This window comes from Thermoascus crustaceus (genome assembly GCF_041956765.1).
Source record: "Thermoascus crustaceus strain CBS 181.67 unplaced genomic scaffold VTN00scaffold_4, whole genome shotgun sequence".
In the NCBI taxonomy this organism is placed as follows: Eukaryota; Fungi; Ascomycota; class Eurotiomycetes; order Eurotiales; family Thermoascaceae; genus Thermoascus; species Thermoascus crustaceus.
This window is the reverse complement of record NW_027192530.1, coordinates 1,902,686-1,924,290: the sequence shown is the minus strand read 5'-3', so window position 1 is coordinate 1,924,290 and position 21,605 is coordinate 1,902,686. Positions and strand designations below refer to the sequence as shown.

The 21,605-nt window shown below is 49.4% G+C and overlaps 7 protein-coding genes across 7 annotated transcripts; 4 read left to right on the top strand and 3 right to left on the bottom strand.

The window, feature by feature from the left end:
- Positions 1–535: 535 nt before the first annotated feature.
- VTN00DRAFT_7269 (uncharacterized protein) lies at positions 536–3,501 on the top strand (the record flags this gene model as incomplete). The annotated part of the gene is made up of 6 exons (XM_069433997.1): positions 536–687; positions 1,606–1,784; positions 1,850–2,583; positions 2,642–2,757; positions 2,819–3,102; positions 3,167–3,501. The coding sequence occupies 6 exons, from the start codon at positions 536–538 to the stop codon at positions 3,499–3,501; spliced, it is 1,800 nt and encodes a 599-aa protein (XP_069287323.1).
- Positions 3,502–4,294: 793 nt separating this feature from the next.
- On the top strand, positions 4,295–6,727 carry VTN00DRAFT_7268 (uncharacterized protein; the record flags this gene model as incomplete). Its single annotated transcript, XM_069433996.1, has 6 exons — positions 4,295–4,553; positions 4,615–4,734; positions 4,792–5,153; positions 5,213–5,584; positions 5,636–6,404; positions 6,495–6,727. The coding sequence occupies 6 exons, from the start codon at positions 4,295–4,297 to the stop codon at positions 6,725–6,727; spliced, it is 2,115 nt and encodes a 704-aa protein (XP_069287322.1).
- Positions 6,728–7,274: 547 nt separating this feature from the next.
- VTN00DRAFT_7267 (uncharacterized protein) lies at positions 7,275–7,736 on the bottom strand (the record flags this gene model as incomplete). Its single annotated transcript, XM_069433995.1, has 4 exons — positions 7,275–7,315; positions 7,435–7,462; positions 7,521–7,579; positions 7,652–7,736. 4 exons carry the CDS (start codon positions 7,734–7,736, stop codon positions 7,275–7,277), a joined length of 213 nt encoding a protein of 70 aa, XP_069287321.1.
- Positions 7,737–8,981: 1,245 nt separating this feature from the next.
- VTN00DRAFT_7266 (uncharacterized protein) lies at positions 8,982–10,314 on the top strand (the record flags this gene model as incomplete). The annotated part of the gene is made up of 3 exons (XM_069433994.1): positions 8,982–9,457; positions 9,518–10,119; positions 10,196–10,314. The coding sequence occupies 3 exons, from the start codon at positions 8,982–8,984 to the stop codon at positions 10,312–10,314; spliced, it is 1,197 nt and encodes a 398-aa protein (XP_069287320.1).
- Positions 10,315–13,131: 2,817 nt separating this feature from the next.
- VTN00DRAFT_7265 (uncharacterized protein) lies at positions 13,132–16,601 on the top strand (the record flags this gene model as incomplete). Its single annotated transcript, XM_069433993.1, has 9 exons — positions 13,132–13,452; positions 13,623–13,763; positions 14,046–14,241; positions 14,378–14,479; positions 14,572–14,802; positions 14,881–14,977; positions 15,102–15,687; positions 15,744–16,112; positions 16,206–16,601. The coding sequence occupies 9 exons, from the start codon at positions 13,132–13,134 to the stop codon at positions 16,599–16,601; spliced, it is 2,439 nt and encodes an 812-aa protein (XP_069287319.1).
- A 1,042-nt stretch (positions 16,602–17,643) lies between these two features.
- VTN00DRAFT_7264 (uncharacterized protein) lies at positions 17,644–18,367 on the bottom strand (the record flags this gene model as incomplete). Its single annotated transcript, XM_069433992.1, has 3 exons — positions 17,644–17,798; positions 17,934–18,104; positions 18,172–18,367. The coding sequence occupies 3 exons, from the start codon at positions 18,365–18,367 to the stop codon at positions 17,644–17,646; spliced, it is 522 nt and encodes a 173-aa protein (XP_069287318.1).
- Positions 18,368–18,496: 129 nt separating this feature from the next.
- VTN00DRAFT_7263 (uncharacterized protein) lies at positions 18,497–21,510 on the bottom strand (the record flags this gene model as incomplete). The annotated part of the gene is made up of 2 exons (XM_069433991.1): positions 18,497–21,355; positions 21,403–21,510. 2 exons carry the CDS (start codon positions 21,508–21,510, stop codon positions 18,497–18,499), a joined length of 2,967 nt encoding a protein of 988 aa, XP_069287317.1.
- Between the last annotated feature and the right edge of the window lie 95 nt (positions 21,511–21,605).

Genomic DNA, 21,605 nt, shown 5'->3' with positions numbered 1-21,605 from the left:
GTTCAGGGAGTCGGCACGGATGCCAAAGAAATTATTTGCTCTCCCATGACTCAACCTCGCAGTACCGGGAAACCAAGCCCCGAAATACACAATTTTTGACATAAAGTAATCGACGCACTTTGTGATCACAGAAGATAGAAATGGAAAAAACAAATTAAGAAAGCGTGCACTTACCAACTTCCAGCGCAACTTGGGATGTGAAAATGCGATGCTGTGGCGACAGGGACTGCGATGTCGCTCGCACCGGCCGGGGGACGTCGGCGGCCAATGAGGGATGCCCCGCGCTTAGTCAGCACGTTTGTTTTCGCTCGCGGCCAGTCTGGATTCTGAACCACCGCGATCTCGACGACAAGCATTCCCAGCAAAATGCAATTGAGTTAGAAAACAAGCTTTGTGATGATAATTCCGCATCATGAATTATTCTCCCTCGCGAAATGCGGCGCCCCTTGCTGAAACCGTGAACAGACTTTCCGGTCAGTAGGCCGTCGTGTCTTTCAGCTTCACTACTCCCTAGGACCGGGATCACACATTTGATATGCCCACAACGCACCGGGAGAACGAATCCCAGACGCGCTGGTTTGCCTCGTTGTGTACTAAGTTGGAAGATATCCACATCAACCCCATGATGCTGCCCCGCCGGGGCTCCCGCTCTCCGCGTTTCCCCGCAGAGTTGGGTGCTAGGCGATCGTCAGTTACTCAGATACCTAGCACTGCCAGGTCAGCAATAGTGGATACAAGGGAGCATTTCATCCAATACCTGTATTTCTAGAATGTGTTGCGCCGCACGTCGATCAATCTTCCAACTTGTCGGACCGAGTGTCGGTTAAGCAGTAGTCAACCTGGCTATATATGAACTCGGAGGATCGGTTTTCTTTCTTGCATGTCCACAGAACTGTTTCCTGATCAATCGATGCAAGTGATTCTAGTTTATTACAACCTACTATCATCATACTGTCTGTTTCTAAGTTATCATTCTTCAAAGTTTTGAGATTTGTGATGCCATCCCAGAAACTCTTCCAATGCGGACTGTGCGCCTCTACATACTCAAGGATTGATCATCTTCGGCGTCATGAGCAGAGGCGTAAGAAGACCTTAATATGCTGGAATTGTGCATATGGCCAATGAGATGAAAAGATATCGGTAGCAAGAGACATTCCTGTGCCTTTTGTCTTAAGCGATTTGACCGAGGGTAGGTGACGCCCCTGGTCTACTGTCAGCTCGAGCATCTCCGGCATCCTGTGCAGAATATTCTACATTTATCAGTAAATGACAACCTGGTGCTTAAAGGGACGTTGCTCGGCGGCATCAGCAGACCTGTTCTGCCCGAGGATCACGGCCCATTCCTAAACCCAAGAGGAGAGGAGCAAAGAAGAAAGCATGCGACTCGTGCACCCGCTCTAAAGTCCGATGCGACAATGAATATCCTTGTTTTGCTTGCCTGACAAACAACATTCCCTGTACCTATTATCTCTTGAAAGAGAAAAAAATACCTGCCTCGGACGAAGACACTTCGCTGACGGAAAGTGATTCGACTTTGGCCAGTGAACCTGACTGCCACTTACAGCAGCTACCATGCTCTTCAGGAAATTCTGGACCTCGTGATAGTATAGGGGATTACCGGAAGAGCATCCCAGAAAAGCTCAAGATCAGCTTTCTGCTAAATTATACTGATCCCCGGACAAAGACGATAAAAGAATCATTTGGATATTCCACCGCTCCGTCGCAAGAACGCGAAAGTATCGATTTATCTATCCCCATAACGACAGTTGAACCGATACACTCATGTAAGTAAGCCGATAAATTGCTTGAACTAGAGTATAACATGTGCTGAATTGGAGAAACTCAATAGCACAAATAAATGACAGCATTGCCCCTCTCCAAGATGGTTTGCCCGAAGGCGATCTGCCACGGCTTGACGTACAACATGCAACATCCTTCAGTATGCCGGTCTTTCCGACAGCTGATCTTGAAACAGAGTTCTGGGCGGCCTTTTTGGATCCTACCTTTCACCATCATGATAGCGCAAGACGCAGTTTGATTTCCAATGGAGACATTTGGTTTGGGATGTCATCGTCCTTGCATGACAAGAAGAGTCGTGTAGATACTCTGATCCAGGAACTAGGTGAGGTTCAGATGCAAGTGGACACCTGTTTTCTGGATTTCACAAGGAATGCGCCCTTGTCTGTGGATCAATTCTTCACTGTTGCGAACGTGGAACAATTTGTGAGATTGTATTTCCACCATTGGTATCCACACTGTCCTGTGCTGCACCAGCAATCCTTTGACATTGTATCCGTATCACTGCCTCTTCTTTTTGCTGTTTGCCTCACCGGTGCATTCTACTCCTCGTCACAGGAAATCATCACCACAGCTAGGAGGTTGCTCGGCCTAGCCGAGGAATACGCTTTTGGTTCTCCTGCTTTCACAGCATTGCTCGACGAGAGTTCTTTCGGGAAGCAAACTTTTGCTGCAGGATTCGAGGCCCTTCAGGCAGCGTTTTCTGTTGTTATTGTCCAGAATTGGGAAGGAACTATCACTGCTCGCCGTCGAATCCGAGGTCGACGCTACATCGAAATTATCTCGGTATGGATATGAAATAAGTCACGGTATCCCGTATTGATATACTGAAGAGCATCTCCAGGCTGCCCGTAATCTATCCCTGCCTTCTTTTCAGAATTTCTTCCTTAGGAAAGAGGTGGCATTGTCTCGAATACGCTTCGACCATAGTGCCTTCTTTGAACACGAATCGAAAGTCCGGTATGTACATGTACAACAGATCTTGTTGCCGCGTGAGTCCGCTGAAGGAGGAAAAAAACAGACTCATGTCCTATATATTTCTCGTTGACTGTCAATTTTCTATTTTCCATAACATCCCGCCTCGTCTTACCATCAGCGAGATGACTGGAAGCTTACCTTGTTCTGAGGAGAGCTTCTCAGTGGAAGATGAAGCGGCCTGTTATGACAGTATAGTCAAGGAGCGGGACTCGCACCCTCAGTCACTTGTGGTCCTTGTTGATCTTCTTCTCGAGGAGTCCTGGGATGAAGAAAAATGGAGTCAGTTTGGCCGCCTTTCGGTTCTCAACTTGTTTGTGATAATTCATGGTTAGTCTGACATCTATGTACCCGTTTTTACATGATGTAAAGACTAAAAAAATTTCCATTTCAGCATTACATTCCATCATATTTACCTCCAGGACGAACTTCATGCGGCAGGTAGACCACCATGTCCTTGACCGGGCGCTTTTGCGCTGGAGGGAGCTATGGAATTCCCACACAAGCCATATGGACGGGGATGAGATGATGAAGTTGGGGTTCTACCGGAATGCTCTGGAATACTGGTGTCTTGCGAAACTATTCGTTGGGATATTGGTCAGAACTCAAATGCGGAACACGGGATCGAACACCGGCATCGCTCCTGGCAATCCGCTTGGAAGATTTGATACTGATGATATGATTCATATAAATCATATGTTGCGACAACTGTGCGTTCGAGATACCTAGGACGTCAGAGACCACGACATCTTGACTTCGATAAAGTTCTCACTTTAGCAGATCATTCTAGGAATCTGCAGGCATTATCAAGGGAGGCATGTTTGTCCTTATTTATATCTGGGAAAGTCAGCGATGATGTTCAAAGGCACTATATAAGATCGGGGCGTGGCATCTTGGTGCGATGAGAACGACAGATCCTGGTTTCTTAATTACCAAATATGATAAATAATTTACCATTGTTGTAGCTAAAACTCTTCTCTTTTGATATACGAAAGGTACTTGGCAAGTCATAGGGAAGTATAAATGGTACAAGAACCAGAACTCCTACTTCTACATGGATTTATATAAATCTGTGCAGCATCGCAGAACTGGGTCCACAATAGAATGAAGCTACCAACAATCCAGCTCTGTTAAATCAGGACCGATATTCACTTCCACTTGTAGCTTTCTTATAAAAGCTTGTCAAATGCTTGAATTGCTCTGAACTGTCAGATCTGCGTCTGCATTGTGGTGGGCACGGCCGGAGATAGGCGTTAAGAGCGGAAAACCCGCCGGATGACATAACCCACGCCGGGTTAGCTAGTTATCGATAAGGAGTGCAGCAGCAGCAGCGCGAGACGATCAATCCAAGCGACTCCCCTCGACCGGCCAATTGAACGCCTACCACGTCACCCTTCGTCTGTTTCTGCTTTGTCCCTTCACCTATCTGCTGGACCGACGTGCCCCTCCCAGACTAGGCCAAGGTTCAAGCCACCAACCTTTCTCAGGCTCGTCTCCGCTTTGTTGCATTTTGGCACTTATCATGAGCTCCTCCGGCTCCCCGCGCGCCGCCGCAGCAGCCGGTGATCGATCCGGTTCCCAGTCCCCAACCGCTCAGTCCGACGCTGCCTACCACCCTGCTCGTGAATGGCTTGACGCTGAGGAGGAGGAGGAGGAGGATGAAGAAGATGACGATGGCCAGGACATGGACTATGAGCAGGAGTCGGAACAATCAGATGAGATAGGGTACTTTGAAGAGATCGAAGACGAAGAAGACTACGAGGAAGCGATAGGACTATTTGGTAAGCTGTACTGTCTATCTGCAGTGTTGAAATAGAGGCCTTGCTAATCTTTCTTTCCCAGACAATCATTCGGAAACAGGGCTGCGCAATATTACGTTCGAGTTCGCCATGGAACGCCCAGATCACGACCATTCTGGAGAGGAGGGTCAGGAGGACAGGCCAAGGATGATTCGAGGCAGAGGTAATCGCTGCATCTTCAACGGCCGTGTTATGATTCTTCAGTAGTGACATGTTATAGCTACGTCCACTCAGATACTGCAACTATTGCGCGCCAGCGGCTTCCGACAGATCCTTCAGTCTCGTATTGGTGGCACGTGGGCAGACGATGATGATGACGATGACGATGATGATTACGGCTTGCCATATGGAGGACTTAGACATCGGCGTAGGCAGACAGAGCGTCCGCGGGAGGACATCTTTCCGAAAGTACCCAGCGATGTCGGGACCGAACTTATGGCGTCTGGCAATTATGGAAGTAATACCCACTATGTTGATGAGCTGAAAAAGCGGAAGAAGAGGTTGGCTACAAAACTTATGTGGCGCGAGTTGGGCGTCGAGCCAATGGGTGCACAAAGGAGAGCAGCGCAGGCGATGCCTCAAGTATGCATGCTTATGTCCAGCATCCTGGCAGGGGAGATCAAATACTTACGTTATTATAGGATATGATACCGAGTTCTGTTGCAGATAAGATTATCCACTTTGATACACGATGCTACTCGGGCCAGTTCTCCGATGACGGCAACTTCTTCTTCTGCTGCTCGCAAGACTTCAAGGTCCGAATGTACGACACTTCCAACCCGTTCGAGTGGAAATATTACAAGACAGTGGATTACCCGTTTGGCCAGTGGACTATTACGGACGCAACTTTGAGTCCGGACAATAAATATCTGGCCTATAGCTCCATTAGACACCTGGTGTGTCTTGCTCCGACGGATCCAAGCGACGAGTCTGACCCAGTAGTGCTGGACTTCTCCAATCTGCGACGGAATAATCCTAGTCGGGGGTACTTCAGGGGCATCTCGCATTTCGGAGTGCGTATAAGTTTATGCATGCTTGAATTTTGATAGCTGACCGTCTTCTAGATCTGGTCTATTCGATTCTCCGGAGACGGCAGAGAAATCGTGGCTGGTACCGGCGATCGCTCTGTAGTCGTCTACGATATCGAGACACGACAGTCGATCCTTCGACTGCAGAAACACGAAGACGATGTTAACGCTGTCTGTTTCGGTGATTCATCGTCTCCGCATATTCTCTACTCGGGTTCTGACGATACCACCATACGCGTCTGGGATCGTCGCTCGATGGGAGACGGCCGTGAGGCAGGAGCATTCGTGGGCCACACAGAGGGTCTGACTTATATCGACAGCAAGGGCGATGGCCGCTACGTTCTCTCAAACGGCAAAGACCAACTGATGAAACTCTGGGATCTGCGAAAGATGATAACGCCATCCAAATTACGCGAAATTGACATCAACCGTTACACAACTGGCTACGACTACAGATGGAATACCTACTCCGAAGAAGACTATGAGCCGCACCCGTACGACTGCTCGGTCGTGACGTTCAGAGGTCACAGCGTGCTCAAGACCCTGATCCGCTGCCACTTTTCGCCTCCCGGAAGTACAAATTCAAGATATGTGTACAGCGGTAGCGAGGACGGTAAGGTCTACGTGTATAATCTGGACGCCACCCTCGCGGGAACGATCGACGTTGGCCGCGCGACCTTGAACACGCGACCGCGGGATACCGATACATTCAGTGCTGCATACGAGTTGAGGAGCGGCAGCAGCAGGGTGTGGAAGACTTGTGTGAGAGATGCAAGCTGGCATCCTAGCGCTCCTGTTCTGGCGGGTAAGTTCGAGCCATTCACCTCCATTTACCCATGTCATCCACTCTTAGTATTACTTTGGCAACGCCTCACCACTGACGCTGTGCATATAGCAACATCCTGGAACGGCTGGGGCATGGGACGCGGAACCTGCACCCTGCACACCTGGAATGACTCTGCCGCCGCCGACGAGGGCGATCCGCCGCTCGGCAAATGCTACAACACCAAACTCGAGTGGCATGACGAGTTCAACCGGTACGCGGAGGAGTCGCGGCGGGTAAGGAGTCGACCGGTGCGTCGACCTCCCTTCCCGGAAGAAGAGGACATCTACGACCCTGAGTGGTAAAGTTAGGTAAAATATTTATTATCTCTCGGGCAGTAAAGCGTCGCGCGAAGTTTTGCACGGACTTCCTTTTCCTTTGAATGAATAAATGCTTCTCAGAATGATACGACATCCCGATTCTCTGTACAGATGATACCTAGGATGTGGCCACGATGTTACGGAGTAGGTAGGTAGGAATTAGCTTGCTAGGTTCGGGCAAACACCTCTTAGGGTCTCTTGTTAGGTCATAATGAACTTGAAATTCAGAATTTAGAACCTCCTAGAGCCTCATAGATTTCCATTAATGCAAAGCAGACAAAAATAAGATCATGCGTTTTTAACCATCTCTTTAGAAAAAAATGCGTAAAGGTATTTGTACAAGACAAGAATAATGTGTAGTTTGACTCCCCAACAAACAGTAATCCCTAAGTTGCCGGCGCTGGAGCCAGCTAGCTTGAATTATAATTTAAGGAAAATATGGCATGAAGCAAGCATGCCGTTCGAATACGTTTCCATCATCTGGCATTGCTCGTCCGACCCTCGAGTTCGACCCTCATTTTTCGTTTCTGAATCATGCGCCTCCGACCAGAATGTTGTTGACGGGAATGTGTACTAGATGGCACGAGTCAGCCGTCATCAATTCGCAACGTGTTGAGTACTTGTCTTCAAGGCCGCTCGAGGAAGGGGTGTGCGTAAAGCTGGCGGCTGGATGTTTGGATCCGGTTACTTACTCAACTTGATGAAGTATCCGATCGCGCCCTGTGACTTCGTTATTCTTCTCCTGGCTTCAATTGTCTTGGGTGCGGATGCTACCAACCATTATGAGGAAGCCCATTCCGACGGCCTGGCTGATCTTGATGAATTCGCGCTTGTCGGCTGCATAGCGATGAGATGTCAGTTCCGAGAACGTACAGAGGACTGTATTTGCGAGAGAGAATGGCCACATACGCTTAGTGCAGCGGTTGATGAACTGCATGCCATCGCGGACAAAGTCCTTGGGAATATCGGCGAGCTCCTGAAAGGTCTCCGACATGATTGTTGTTGGTGTGATGAAGTGAAAGGAAGGAGGATGTAAGAAAGAAAATTAAATTGGAGATATTATGAAGGGGTATGCGGAAAGCGCAAACAGTCCGGCGGAGGGATCAGGTCGAGGGCGAGGAGGAAGAGTTGAAGCTGTAGAGGAGATCTGGCATCGCGGAAACGTCTCTGTCAACGTAGCGGCGAGCTGGCCTTCTGGGGCGCGCCCCTTTGGGGACTAGAGCCGCGCCGGAGATACGTTGCCGCCGTTCCGACGTGCGGTCTCTGCTCCACAAGCTCGACCGTCGAAGCCTGTGAGGTCCAGCTCACCTCCTTCTCCATCGCCATCCCCATCCCCATCCCCGTCGCGCGCGACTCGCCAGATCTTCCATCAGATACGTGCTACTGGATCGTCTCTACGGTCAGCGCCGGATCTGGTTTTCCTACCTTTCCTTCCCCGCGTTCGTGCTCACGAACCTGTTTCCTCGCTCGCGTCACACGTGCTTTTAACCTTTGCCGCCCTACTCCTTGCTCGGTCATCGTCGATTTGCTACGCGAAATCAGGGGAGAGAGATAACAAGACTGGGCTTGAGCTTCTGTTGCTTACTGCCTGGATTGGAACACAATTCTTGGAAGCTTGACTTGACACCCTTAACTTACCTCTTGCTTATTTTCTTAACTGTTCTGCTCTCACATCTTGGAGAGTTCCTGTCAGAACCCTGTCTTCTAGCCAAGTCTCTTCCCTGCCTGACTGTGGCGGAAGGAGCTCGAGCGGTGCCGCAAAATCTTTTGTGGAATAATCTTCTCTTCGTCTCATCAAAAAGAAGTTCCAAAATAACCACCTGTACTTGCCATCAAAGGCAGTCGGGTCCGCTTCTCCATTGCAGAGCAAAAGTCAGATCGCAGATCAAGTGAAGAAAATACCTGTTCCTTTTTGGGATCCTTGTAACGGTCTGGATTGTACGTATCTTCTGGTCTTTCTTTTTCTTGTCCCTGTTCCCGAGTTTTGAGGTCTTGCGCGCGCGGTGTGGTTTGAAGGTTGCTGTTCATCAGGAGTATCATGGGTTGCGCTATTATCCCCGGCGCGTACTACTGAATCGTCACGTCATGTCAACCAAGCTTCTCTGGTGCTAATGAATGTCATGTGCTGGCAGACATGTACTACTCTCCTTGACTCATCGAAAAGAAGAAAAGGCCTGTGTATATCGCAATCAAACAATCAATCATTCTCACTTGAGACTCCCGTCCAAATTTAATCACCATGGCCGCTGAGGATGATAACTTTGACATTGATATCTATGGCGACGGAGGTGGCTACAATGCAAACGAGCATGGAGACTACAAGCAGGACGACCAGGATTTGATGCTGGATCATGAAGGCGGAGACAACACCCAGAATGGTGCTTCGCATGATGATGGTGCTGGAGAAGCTAGATACAGTAACGAGAATGGCCAAGCCGCGAATGGCAATGAACATGCCCCAAGTACAGATGCCGCACATCATCAAGACACAACGAATGCTCCCCAGGAGACCCCAACCCCTCAGCAAGGATTGAAGCGCAAAGAGAGTGATGAGCGCCCCGTCGATCCTGATGCTACCACAGCGCTTTTCGTTTCCGACCTGTATTGGTGGACGACGGATGACGACATCCGCGGCTGGGTCAACCAGGCTGGTTGCGAAGACGAGCTCAAGGATGTAACTTTCAGCGAACATAAAGTGAATGGCAAGAGTAAAGGGTAAGACACGGAGAGGTTCGGGATCTCTGGTTACTGTTATTAATCAAGTGTGTTTAACAGGCAAGCATTCGTTGAGTTCACCACTCCGCAGGCTGCGACCGCCACCAAACACAAGATCGAGGAGTTCAATGCAACTGGCCAGACGGGGAGGAAGCACACCGTCAACTACACTAACCCTCACACTAACCCATTCCGCACCCTGCCAAAGGATGCTCCTATGCGCAAGAATGAGCAAGCGCGGGCAGCAGCTACTGGCTTCAACTCACCGGCAAACCAGAACATGAACTTTGGTATGAACAACATGGGAGGTTTCCGTGGCGGTCGCGGCGGTTTCAACCGGGGCGGCATGAACAATATGGCCTTCAACGCCAACCGCGCTTATTCCGGTCCAATGGGTGGCTTCCAAGGCGGTCCTATGGGCGGTGGCTTCCAGCCGCCGATGGGAGGCATGCAGAACTATGGCGGGTTCAACAACCGCGGCAACATGATGGGTGGCGGCATGCGCGGCGGACCTGGTGGGATGCGGGGTCGTGGCGGTGGTATGGGACCCAACATGATGGGCATGCCCACGATGGGACCCATGGCTGGGATGGGAATGAATCCTATGGGCGGTGGTATGAACCCTATGATGGGCGGCATGGGTGGAAACATGGGCATGCAAGGTATGGCTAGTCCACATCCCCGCTCCTCCTCCGGTAATGGGGGACAAGAGGCCTAGTGTTAATGATCCTCGGCCAGGTCAAGGTGGTTTCCAAAACCCTAACGCAAATTTTAATACGGGCTTCTTCCCCCAGAACCAAGGAGTCGGAGACGGGTCCTGGAACCCTCACGGCGCAAAGCGCACTCGCCAGGAGTGAAAGAAAAGAAAATAATCATTCCAGCCCGCAAAGATTGATTGCAGCGGTACCAGTTATTTTCTGATTGATTGATTGCTTGCTTGATTCAAATTTCGTGATGGGAACGAACAGGACAAGGATGGCCAGTTTACTTTTTTATTACACTTTTTTTTAACAAACAGTTTGGGAGTCACGCATCTTTTTTATCCACTCGGTTTCGTTCGGTTTCTAAGGTGTATTAGACGAATCAAATGTTTTCTCTTCTATGTTCATTTTCAGGTGTTTTTGTTTCCCGCTGCTTTCCTACTTGCTTTGTGACCATCCCATTCTATCCCAGCCTCATCCTCATAAGACCTGTAGCATGCTCCACTCCCATCGGACCGAGCAGATTGTGCATGATTGGTGACAGTGGACTTGTCCTTGACCTCGACCTTGGATAATTTGGTTTTCTTTGCGGGTGAATGTGTGGACCACTTGCCTTGACTGGCCGGCGTTGTTTGCCAATGCTGATTTGATTAGTATACGTAATAATTTGGAGCGTTCATCCTCTTTTTAATATTTCTTGTGTGTATCTGGACCTTAGATGAGCGGTTTGTCTCTGTTCCTGTCAATCATTTCAATTTATATTTCTGGGGTCCTAGAAAAGAAGCTTAGTTGAATTAATCCTGATCTGACTTGTTACTTTCAATATTCCTGCAATTCATTGTACTATGAAAGAAGGCGATTTTAACTATTGCTATTATATTTTCCTCATATTCTTTTAATATGAGGTTGCCACTGAAGTTCTGATATTGTGTTATCTCTAGCTATTTAATCTTGTTCCGTTGTTCCTTTGCTTTTGTGTGTTTTCTTGTAATAAAATTTAATGTTTTAATAGATACAGTTCTATTTCATTTTATTTCTTTTCTTGTTTTAGTAGTGTGCTCAAGCATCTTATATTCTCTAGCTGCTGCGTTGTTCAAAAGCCAGAACTGTGTTCAAGGGGTTTGGTGCTCGACTGCACTACACTAGGCAAGTAGGTTAGATAGTAGAGTACAGTTGATTGGTTGTCCTATTCAGGAAGAGTTTGACAGTGTCCATTTATCTGTGCGTAGCCGCAATTTATAGAAGCCTTTATTTAACAACAGCTCAAGGAAGGGGGGTGGTTGTGAGCTAGGCGTGTCTCTGGATTTAGAATTATCCTCACAGCGGACGTAACTAAGATACAGCAGGTTGACCCCATATATGCGCAAAAGGTTCGTGGAATGTGGATGATGGGTGAGTTTGCCTCAGCAATGTGTAGTTGGGTTCATACAAAAAAAAGAAGGGGAATGATGCTGATTCCTGGATTATTTGATAGCTTTCTCAAAATGTGCTGGGTACATGGAAGAGGGCAGGAGGATTGAAAGCTTAAGTTGGAGAATGTGTAGGTTTTGAATGTGGAAACAAGAGAGATTTTGCTGCGTTGGACCTGAGAATTAGGCCACACAAATTACCTAGTAAGTGCCTCTGACTTCTAACCTACTGTTGTGCTCTGAAGCTGGGAGGGAACTTTCCATATCTACGAGTGTTAGATCTAGATGCGCCGCATCTAGTTAAACGGATACTATAACCTTACTGTTGTACAGGGCTTATGGAGCCAGGGAGGATGGCCTTGTTGGGCAGTTGAGCTAGGTACGAGAGAACAACATTCTAGTGGGTTAGTATAGAACCAAACACTGATTCTGCGAGATAGCTCTCTATTTACTCTCTGGACGAAATGACTAGCCCTAACCATGGTGCTGGTCCTCTGAGCTGCGCCGCAGGTTCAGCTTGCGCCAACCAAAGACCCTCAAACAGGATTCCAGGTGTCTCATCGGCCCTCTCGGAGGGAGCCTGTATTTCCAACATCACACATCTCAGATTGCCCCAAGCGCCTGATATACATCATGTTGTATTGCCTTGCACTCACTAGAGAGGCTCCATTTTCGATCTAAGACATTCAAACGCCATCTAACTCGACATATTTCTGGTCCTGAAGTGAATATCCAGAACTGTATGTCTCCATGCCTGGCCTCATCCGTCGCTGGATTGGCTTATGCGTCATGCTGAACTATGGAATCTGCACACGAACGGTTGGTGACATAAAGCATCTCCTTTGCTCAACACTGACCCTTTTTTTTCCCAGGGAAATGGTATCGATGGATCACTGACAGACCACGGGTCCCTGGGCAGGGGATCCACTACCCCGGTGATGAGGCCACATCAAAACATCAAGGAATTGCAGGAAATGCCCAGCAAGGCCAATGGATGGGAGCCAATACCTTTTCCAAGTCCCCTTGATCGGCTTCTCGAACATGTCTACACGATTGACTTGGATGCTGGACACGTAATGCAAAAAATCGAATCTGCCCGCCGTTGGGCAATAGTAATTCACGGGCTTGAGTTGTATCCAAAGTAATTTTATAGACACACCACGCGAGATTCGACTGCTGTCACACTGCGCTCTCTGGATGGCCGGTCGTATTATTATGCGAAGTTGGGAATACAAGAGAAAGATGGGGAAGCATGCCGAACTGGCCGGCCATCTTCAAGACCATATTCAAGGCCCGAAAACGATGTGCCAAAATTTACCGTGTATTCAACTAGCCATAGTAGTCGAATCTGTCGGTCCAGTCTGTCATGTATAAAGAACGAGGAATGGGAAGATGCTACCAATGCTACCGCAGCACGACGGGTCAAGAAGGAGCCTGCAATTAAATCTGAGCAGTTCTCAGTCCACAACCCTTCGGTAAGATAAGCTCCTCTTCACCGTACTGTATGTACTGTACTGTACATAGTGTGCGTGAACTGCCCTTAAAGCAGCAACAATTGGCTGACATGCATCTACCTGTCACGCTGGAACCTGCAAAGACGCCTAGCTTGGGCCTCCTAAACGGCTTCCACGAAATCGACGCCAACGGACCCGACACATCCAACTCGGGCATCCTCCTCTGTCTCGAGGGTACCAGCATCTGGGGCGAATTCCAATTGGGCGAAATCACCGGCGTCCTCTACATGCGCAACCGCCCCTGGCGCGTCTTCAACCCAACCTACGACGACAACAGGGAAGCATGCTTCTTCGAATGGCGGGGTGTCGACCGGTCCCGTGGTGACGCTCCCGTTATCCGGATCGGGCTGCACAGGGATTATGAGATTCCTGTGGGACGGGAGGGTTGAAGGCACATTTGATAGTCTGCTCGCGGAGTATGATGGTGAGCGTTTCGACTGCGACTTTTGGGGCAAGAGGATCTCAGGACAGGAGACGAGGACACGGCGGAGCTCGTGGAGTATGCGGCAGGAATTTGAGGACATTGGATATCGGGACGCAGGTGTATCCCGCTCGCAAGGATTCCTACCACTATGATTCCAAGGAGAGTATTGGAGATGGGGTGGACGAGGCGTATACGGGTCATGGGGTTTTCTACGAGTATTTGTTCCTACCATGCGGAGATGGAGGATATCTGGTACCGGTAAACTACTAACGTGATGAGCTGTGGGGATCTCAACCAGATCGTTGATATGTTCAGCATGTATGATCTAAATTAGCTCCCTTGCCATGACTGCAGATGAGATAATGGATTGAGAATTGCTAGGTGTCTTTTGGAGTACTAGAATTGTAATACTTTAACTGAGGAATGTTTGCAACTTGCAGGGTAATCTGACAGACAAAATAGAAACAGAACAGGAATACATGAAAAAGGCCCAAATGATAATAAACCGACAAACCATGGTCGTATCGTATCGTCCTGCAGCCTCTGGTTTCCACGGCGATCTCGGGCGCGACCGGCGGGCGGCCAGCGGAGCGATTTCCGAGCGGCAGGTCCATCTGTCGGGAGGCTGCACCAGTCTCGTCCTCGAAACCCAACCTGATCTTGGTTGTGCAGGACGACCATCGGATACCTAATGTTGATATCAATTCTTTGCAGAGGATGAATGCAGAGGCACAGAGTACAAGAAAAAGCAGATGTGCTGGTCGTGAGCAAGTCCCGCGAGATCTTCGTGGAGTCGGGAGCTCTGGCTTGGAGTCGCAGGCGGCGCACGGATGGAGAAGCAGCATCATCGCGCTGATCCCTCTCATCTGCAGATCAGGACGAGGAGAATTGCAGATCCCCTCTCTTGATCACTGGGATGGAGAGATACGTTGTCCTCTTCATGTTTGCTGTTCATCATGCTGCTGTATGCGGAAGTATGTCACTTAAAGGTGGGTACCAGGTACCAGGTACAGTACCTATCTCTGCTGCTCATCCTGGCGTCCATGGAACTGACTCGAGAAAGCAGTGCTCGCACAGAGCACCGATGAACATCCTGATTCGCGGGCGCTGACGAGCGAGCAGATGTGGGATGACGAGGTCTGGAGAACGGATGGTGTGATTTGCGCTATCTGGAAGATGCGCTCCCGATACCCGACGCAACGCGATCAAAGCATCGTCCCTCTTAAGCATAATCACCGCGTCGTCACCATGCTGCTTCGTCTCTCGCATCATCCCGCAGCTCTGCTATCGGCCATTGGTGATTATCGGGCCAGCGTCTATCCTACATAATATAGCATCATGCGCCAGGTCAAGAGCGTCGCGATCATCGGCGCAGGCCCGTCCGGCGCCATCACCGTCGATGCCTTTGCGCAGGAGAAGGCCTTTGATGTGATCCGCGTGTTTGAGCGGCGCGAGAAGGCGGGGGGTTGTTGGTGTGTATTTCTTTTTTTTCCTTTTCGTTCCTCCCAGCAAGCAGGCTATACTATATGTTTACACTGTTATCAATGTCCGTCTGTCCATGTATATATCAATTGCTGAACCCCGGTCGATTTCTAGGATCTATGATGACGATGAGCCGCCGCGACTCACGGATTTCGATCGATTGGCCGATCGGACGGCCGATGAACCGGTCGACATTCCGGAGTCGCTACCTCGACGTGCGCCTCGATCATCCAGGCATCGCTTCACAGATACTCCGGTCTACGCGGCGCTGGAGACGAACGTCGACGCCGCAGTCATGGCTTACTCACAGGAGCCCATCCCAGAAATCAGGTCGAAGAACTCTATTAACCTCCACGGCCCTGATACGCCATTTCGACACCACTCAGTCATCCGACAGTATGTCGAAGATCTGCTCAATCGCAACGGGTATCAGGATCTTGTGCAGTACAGGACAACCGTGGAAAAAGCAGTGAAAGATCCGAGTACAGACAAATGGATCTTGACCCTTCGACGGCAAGAGGGGGACGGTCCAGACGACTACTGGTGGCAGGAGACATTTGATGCGCTCGTGGTGGCGTCGGGGCATTTCAGTGTGCCTTATATCCCTCGTATACCAGGTTTGAAAGAGTTCGCGGAAGCCTACCCGGGCAGTGTAGAGCATACGAAGGGGTACCGAGATCCAGAGAGATACCGAGGAAAGGTGAGTTCTTCGCTCCCGGTCACTCTACTGCGATCCATTAACAATGATTCTACTAGAGAGTCATCACCGTTGGTGCCTCCGTCTCAGCGGCCGACACGGCCGTCAGCCTGCTCGACATAGCCGAGTCGCCCATCCACGCCGTCGTGCGAGGCAAATACAACGTGTACTTCGGAGACGAAGCGTTCAAACACCCGAAGATAAAGCTACATCCACCCATCTCACATGTTTCCAGCAGTAACGGAGAGCGTACTGTCTTCTTCGAGGACGGAACCTCCATCTCGGACGTCGACAACATCATCTTCGGAACCGGGTACACCTGGACGCTGCCGTTCCTGCCCGACATCCAGATAAGGAACAACCGCGTCCCAGGGTTATACCTGCATATATTCTACCGGCAAGACCCGACTCTCACGTTTGTTGGAGCTGTGCGTTATCCGATCCCGCCCCTTTTCTACCTTCCTTCCTGTTCCTATCACCACGACTATTTAACAACCCTTACTAACTATTCCTTCCTCCAGCTCGGTGCCGGATTCACATTCAAAGTTTTCGAATGGCAAGCTGTCCTCGCGGCACGCGTACTAGCCGGAAAAGCCCAACTACCTCCCATCGCAGAACAGGAGAAATGGGAAGCAGACCGCATCGCCGAAAAGGGCGACGGCCCTGCCTTCACCGTCCTGAACCCACACTTCGAGGAGTACTTCGAGAAGGTACGGAGTCTCGCGGGGACACCTGCGGAGGGGGAACCGGGGAGACGGCTGCCCAAGTTCGATCCCGCGTGGGTGGACACGTTCAACGCGGGGAATATTCGGCGGATCGAGATGTGGAAGCGGTTGAATCGGGCTGCGGCGGAGAAGATTGCGCGGGAGAAGGCACAGGCTGAGGGTGAGGGGGAGAAGAGGGTCGCGAATTTATGAGTTGCATATGACCTGAACTGATCTGATTTCTGGCTGCTGCTTTTTTGACTGGTTATGTTTTCTTTCACTGCATATATATTTGCATTGTTGCATATAGACATGAGTATACGCATGGACGTCGATACGGAAGAGAAAGAGATGGGTTCGTCGGACACGACGTGATACGATGTGATATACGGAGTAGCTTGAAGAAAAGATGGATCTACTGTACACAATGCATACCGCATCTACGCTCGGCCTACTGGATTCTCTTATAGTAGAGTATGACTATGGACAACACCTGCGCTGAATCAAATCCACCAGTGCAGGATGCTACTGGCAGAACAGGTATTACTATTTGCGGAAACGTCTCCACCCCTGGTCGGGACGGAACCACGGGAGCCCATCGGCCCGATTCCCTCGGTTCATTTCCGATCTTATCTCACATGACATGCTGTTTATTCCGCACTCAGCACTAGCTCTAAAGGGGCTCCAATCACATCCCGCCTTTCAAGGTTCCAAGGCAGGAGCGATGTCAGGTAATGTTTTCTATCAGAAAAAAAAAAAAAAGAACCAAGAAGCCCAGCATGGTGTGTGATTCTGCTGGTTACAGAGGAGTCTTTTTCTTCAAGTCCATTTTAACTGAATTTAACTGAATTGATCCGGTTATTGATACAGTTTCACAATACTGTACAGTGATGTATGTATATACAGTACGAACACGGACTGCAGCTAGAATCGTGATCTTCACACGCCAGAAGTTGCTATTAATGCAGCCAAATTGATGCAGTCGAAATCTGGGAAGACTTAAACAATATATAAATTGACAGATCGAAAAAGATAGGTAGGAAATAAATAAACATAAATCATAACCGGTCAACAAATGCAAGGTGATGTGGGCATTATCGATCTAAATGTACCGCCGTACTGTACTATACACCCATTAGCATCAATTTCATTACACACCATAGTTTTCATGTCCCGGAATCATATTGTACCTGATGCCAAAGCACATCCTGCCCGCAGGAGCAGGTGCACACATTGCAATCAAACAATGGCTCGGTTAAATTCCCACGCCTTCAAGAACGACAAGGGTATATATAAGGAAACCGAAGTGGAGAGCACGAGTCAAAGACCTCAAGCTCTCATGAGGTGTCGGGTATCGTCGCGCATAATAAGACATTGCATCATTCATGTTGATCGCTCGTGACCCGTGGCCTGTATACCATACCATAAACCCATATGACACATGTAGCCGTAGTCTCTCGTGCCGAGAACTTCTAAGCGGAAGTTCATAACCAAGGGCTCATAACTGCAACCCATACCGGATAAGATAACATAGAGGATACGTACGTAGGTCTCCCAGTCGTATTGACCGTAAACTCCGAACGCCCAAAGGAAAGAAGGAAGAGTGCGAAGCAATAGCCAGGTAAAAAGGAAGCAAAAAAAAGCAAAAGATGACATAGAGACACAGAAACGAGAACACCCACTTCAAAACATCCATCAATCGATATCCATCTCCAGCTTTACTGATTACCCAATCCGTTAATCGAGGCAGACACCACAATAGGAGGAAAAGAAAAGAACTCACAAGAAACGAAGATTGAAATAACGCAAAAACCAAACATCAAGATTGATATGCAAGAAGAACAAACGCAGAAGCAGAAATCAAAATTCAAAGCCATGACCATAAGCCCTGTCGCGCGAGAATCAGCCTTCGTGTGCGTGCTGGACTCCTGACGCGCAAGGTACCACGATCGGCTAGCAACAGACAAAACTGCAGACATTTAATAGTAGATACCGGAGCCACGGCAGCTGTCCTCGATAGTAGATGTGATCGGCGACTGGAACTGTGGGGGAAACGTCGATACCCATCCCGGACATCCGGTAACGTCAGACAGAAGCTCGAGAAACCTCTATTCTATGGTGATGGGACATTCGACAAGATCGCAGAGCTTCATCGTCAGAGACTTGAAAGAAGCAGACTCTAGACCAGGATGACCGCGCAGGACAGTGATAGGGTCGAAGGAGGCAAGACCATGAACGAAGTTATTCATAGAATGTGCATGGTCAGTGATGACGCTCATTGACTTTCGGAACCAGGGAAGATGTTTGTTCACGCAACGAGAAATAGATGTTCCGAAGAAAGCGAGGCTTCGGCTGTCGAGAGTGTATTCCTCAGAATGCTCGTCAACAGATCCTTCTACGTCTGTGTGCTGAGTTGCAACACTCATCTGGAGTATCAAAAGTGTGGTGACGACGCGCAGCCTTGTCCACAATGCCGACAGCCTTCTATGATGGTCATCCTTGGAGCTGATGGCATCTTTTCGAATGTCTGCTGCCCGGGTATTAGGAATTCCCAGTTCGGCATTGAGGGCATCTATAGAAACGTCGCAATGGAGCAAGCATTGCATCGCATAAAGCCGAAACCAGTAATTAAACATACCGTTCATCTGCTGCATCGAGGATCGAAGATACAGCGACGAACCGTCTTCTAACTTTGATTTGACAGATAGGAACCTCTCGGACTCAACAGTGAAGGATTTGTTTGTCACCGCTGCTTCGGGCCAAAAGTCAACCCACATGCAGCTCCTGAACGCATCCAAGAGAGACAGGTCGGCTACGCATTCCTCTCCAAATAGCTGTTTCCAGTAGGAAAGGATGATGTGATCGCGTAGAAGCAAAAGTTCCCAGGATATTTGCCAAGGTTCGGGCATCATCTGACGAGAGGATGCCGAGAACACTATGTCTAGCTGAGGATAGACCATGGCTTCATCTTGGGACGTTCCCGGTTTTGTAACATTTTTGTCGCGAGGAATGGTGATAAGAGGCGCAAACAGACGTTGAGCCTCTCTGTCAGATAACGAGATGGCAACCTCCTTTGACAATGCCCATTTGCTACCTCCCCTCATCATCTCTGCTGATTCTGCTCCCAACTGTGACTTGCAGACAACATCGCAGACTGCAGTCTTTGGCCTCAAGGTTACAGCGTTTTGAACGAAAGGGACATTCCACCCGAGCTGCACCTTTGAATGTGGCTGAGAATCGTTTGTGACACTCAAAGAGCAGAATGCTGACGAGACAATTCGGTCGATGCTCATCACCACCTCGTAGATCTCATCTCTTTTCTGAGTCCCGTTGGGCAGTACGTTACATGTGAAGGCTTGGTACCGATCATAATTGGTCAGGAAGGAAGCCAATCGTGCTAGAGCTCGCTGGGGCGAGTTGTCCCTGCAGTTATGGCAGAAGTCGGCGGTCTGTGTTTCGGGGTCGCACTTAGAGCAAGAGCCAATGATGTGACCGCATCGCCTGCACTCACTTGGCCGAATGTCAGATTCACCCCTGCGGTGCCGCTTTCTATCGTTGTCTTGTGCTTTTGGAAGATGTGGCTGCTCATCAGGCCTCATCGCATCTGAAGGTGGCACCGAGCCCACCATCCTGCCCAGCCTTGAAGTGCTTTGGTCGCGATGTGGAGCTGCAATACCGCCATCAGGTGGCAGCGCTGAAGGATGGTCAAGCTCAGATGAAAGCGTTCCCGGAAAGCTGTTCTTTTGGCGAGCCTGTCGATCGCTCGGGCTTGATTGTGGCTGAGTGATGTGTTCATCGATTTTGTTCATTGAATTCTGTGCTTCAGGAGAGCAGGACGCAGTCTTGCAAACACCAGCCTTCTCATATGTATAATTTGGCTGTGAATAGGTGAAATAGTTTCCAGATCTGGCCCCCAAACTGTAGCCACCTGCGGAACCGTTTCCGTTTCCACCATATGGCGCACCATAACCTCCAAAGCCTGTCGGACCTGGATCAGGAGGGAATCCACCGTTGAACCCATGGCTGCCGCCTCCTCCACCATCACCATGTCGTCTGGCCCCTAGACCATTGTTATCATCTGACTCCTGCTCTGGGGGAAGACAACAGTGGTCAGCAAGACATCTGAAATAGTCATCCCACGAGCCGGTGGAGCGGTTACATAAATCACAGTGGCCTGGGTGCGGCAAGGGGATTTCCAGAGCATTAATCTGGTCACGGGTCAGGGTGATGCGAGGGTCGTGTTCTTTTCTGATATGCACATGCACCTTGTCTCGTCGGAAACTCATCCAGTTGCATGAATGAAAGTAGCAACGGAAGAGGGAGCAGTGACGATGTTTATACGTTATATGCCGCTTCCAAGCCCCCCGCGTGCCATATTTTTTGCCAGACCTGCAGAAGACGCAATAGAGACGTGATATTGAAGTGTCCGTAAAAGGGGAACCTGGAGTGGGCGGTTGGCTTCGCTGTCTTGAATCGGTTGGCGGATGAAGACTTTCTGACGGCCTAGTAACTATTGGAGATATCCCTGCCAGATATCTGTTCATCTCCCGCATCCGGGCATCTGGAAAGCGACCGTTGGAAATAGCAAAACGGATAACATCAATACGGTTTAACAATTCCGACCTTTCCGGTACACTTGGTGAAAAATCATCAGTGGCGCTAGGGATGACAAGATGAGGACGTAAAGATGGGTCCTGAATATGTATACCAGTCGTAGTAGGGTTCGTGAAGGACATGGAAAGTTCACCGAGTAATCCGCTCGCAGAGGAGCGGTGACTATCAGTCAGGTACTGGTTGGGAGAGGGTATTCCGATGCCAGCGAGGTCTGATGGGTCGGTGCCGGAGGGGCATGAATCGTTCTGTGCCGCTCCCAACTCAAGAGCCTCCCTCTGCTCACAGTTCCACTCCAGGCTTGTTTGACTCGACGGAGCGTAGTTAACCGTTGGTGACAGGGAGTTAGATGTCGACTAGATCATATGTCAGCTTTTCCATCTGGGTGGATGGGAACACGCACTATAGACACTGAGTCAGAAATAGGATACCCTCCATTGGGTATTGTGAGCAACAAGTTTGGTCCATTTGGGTCTCTCATATCCTCATCTCCGTCAAAATATGAACCCATGGTGGGCTTTGTGTGTGTCACGTCGATGGGTACGAGCCGAATCGTCGAAGGGAAGACAGTCTAGTGAACCAAGAGCAATAGGTATATCCAACAAG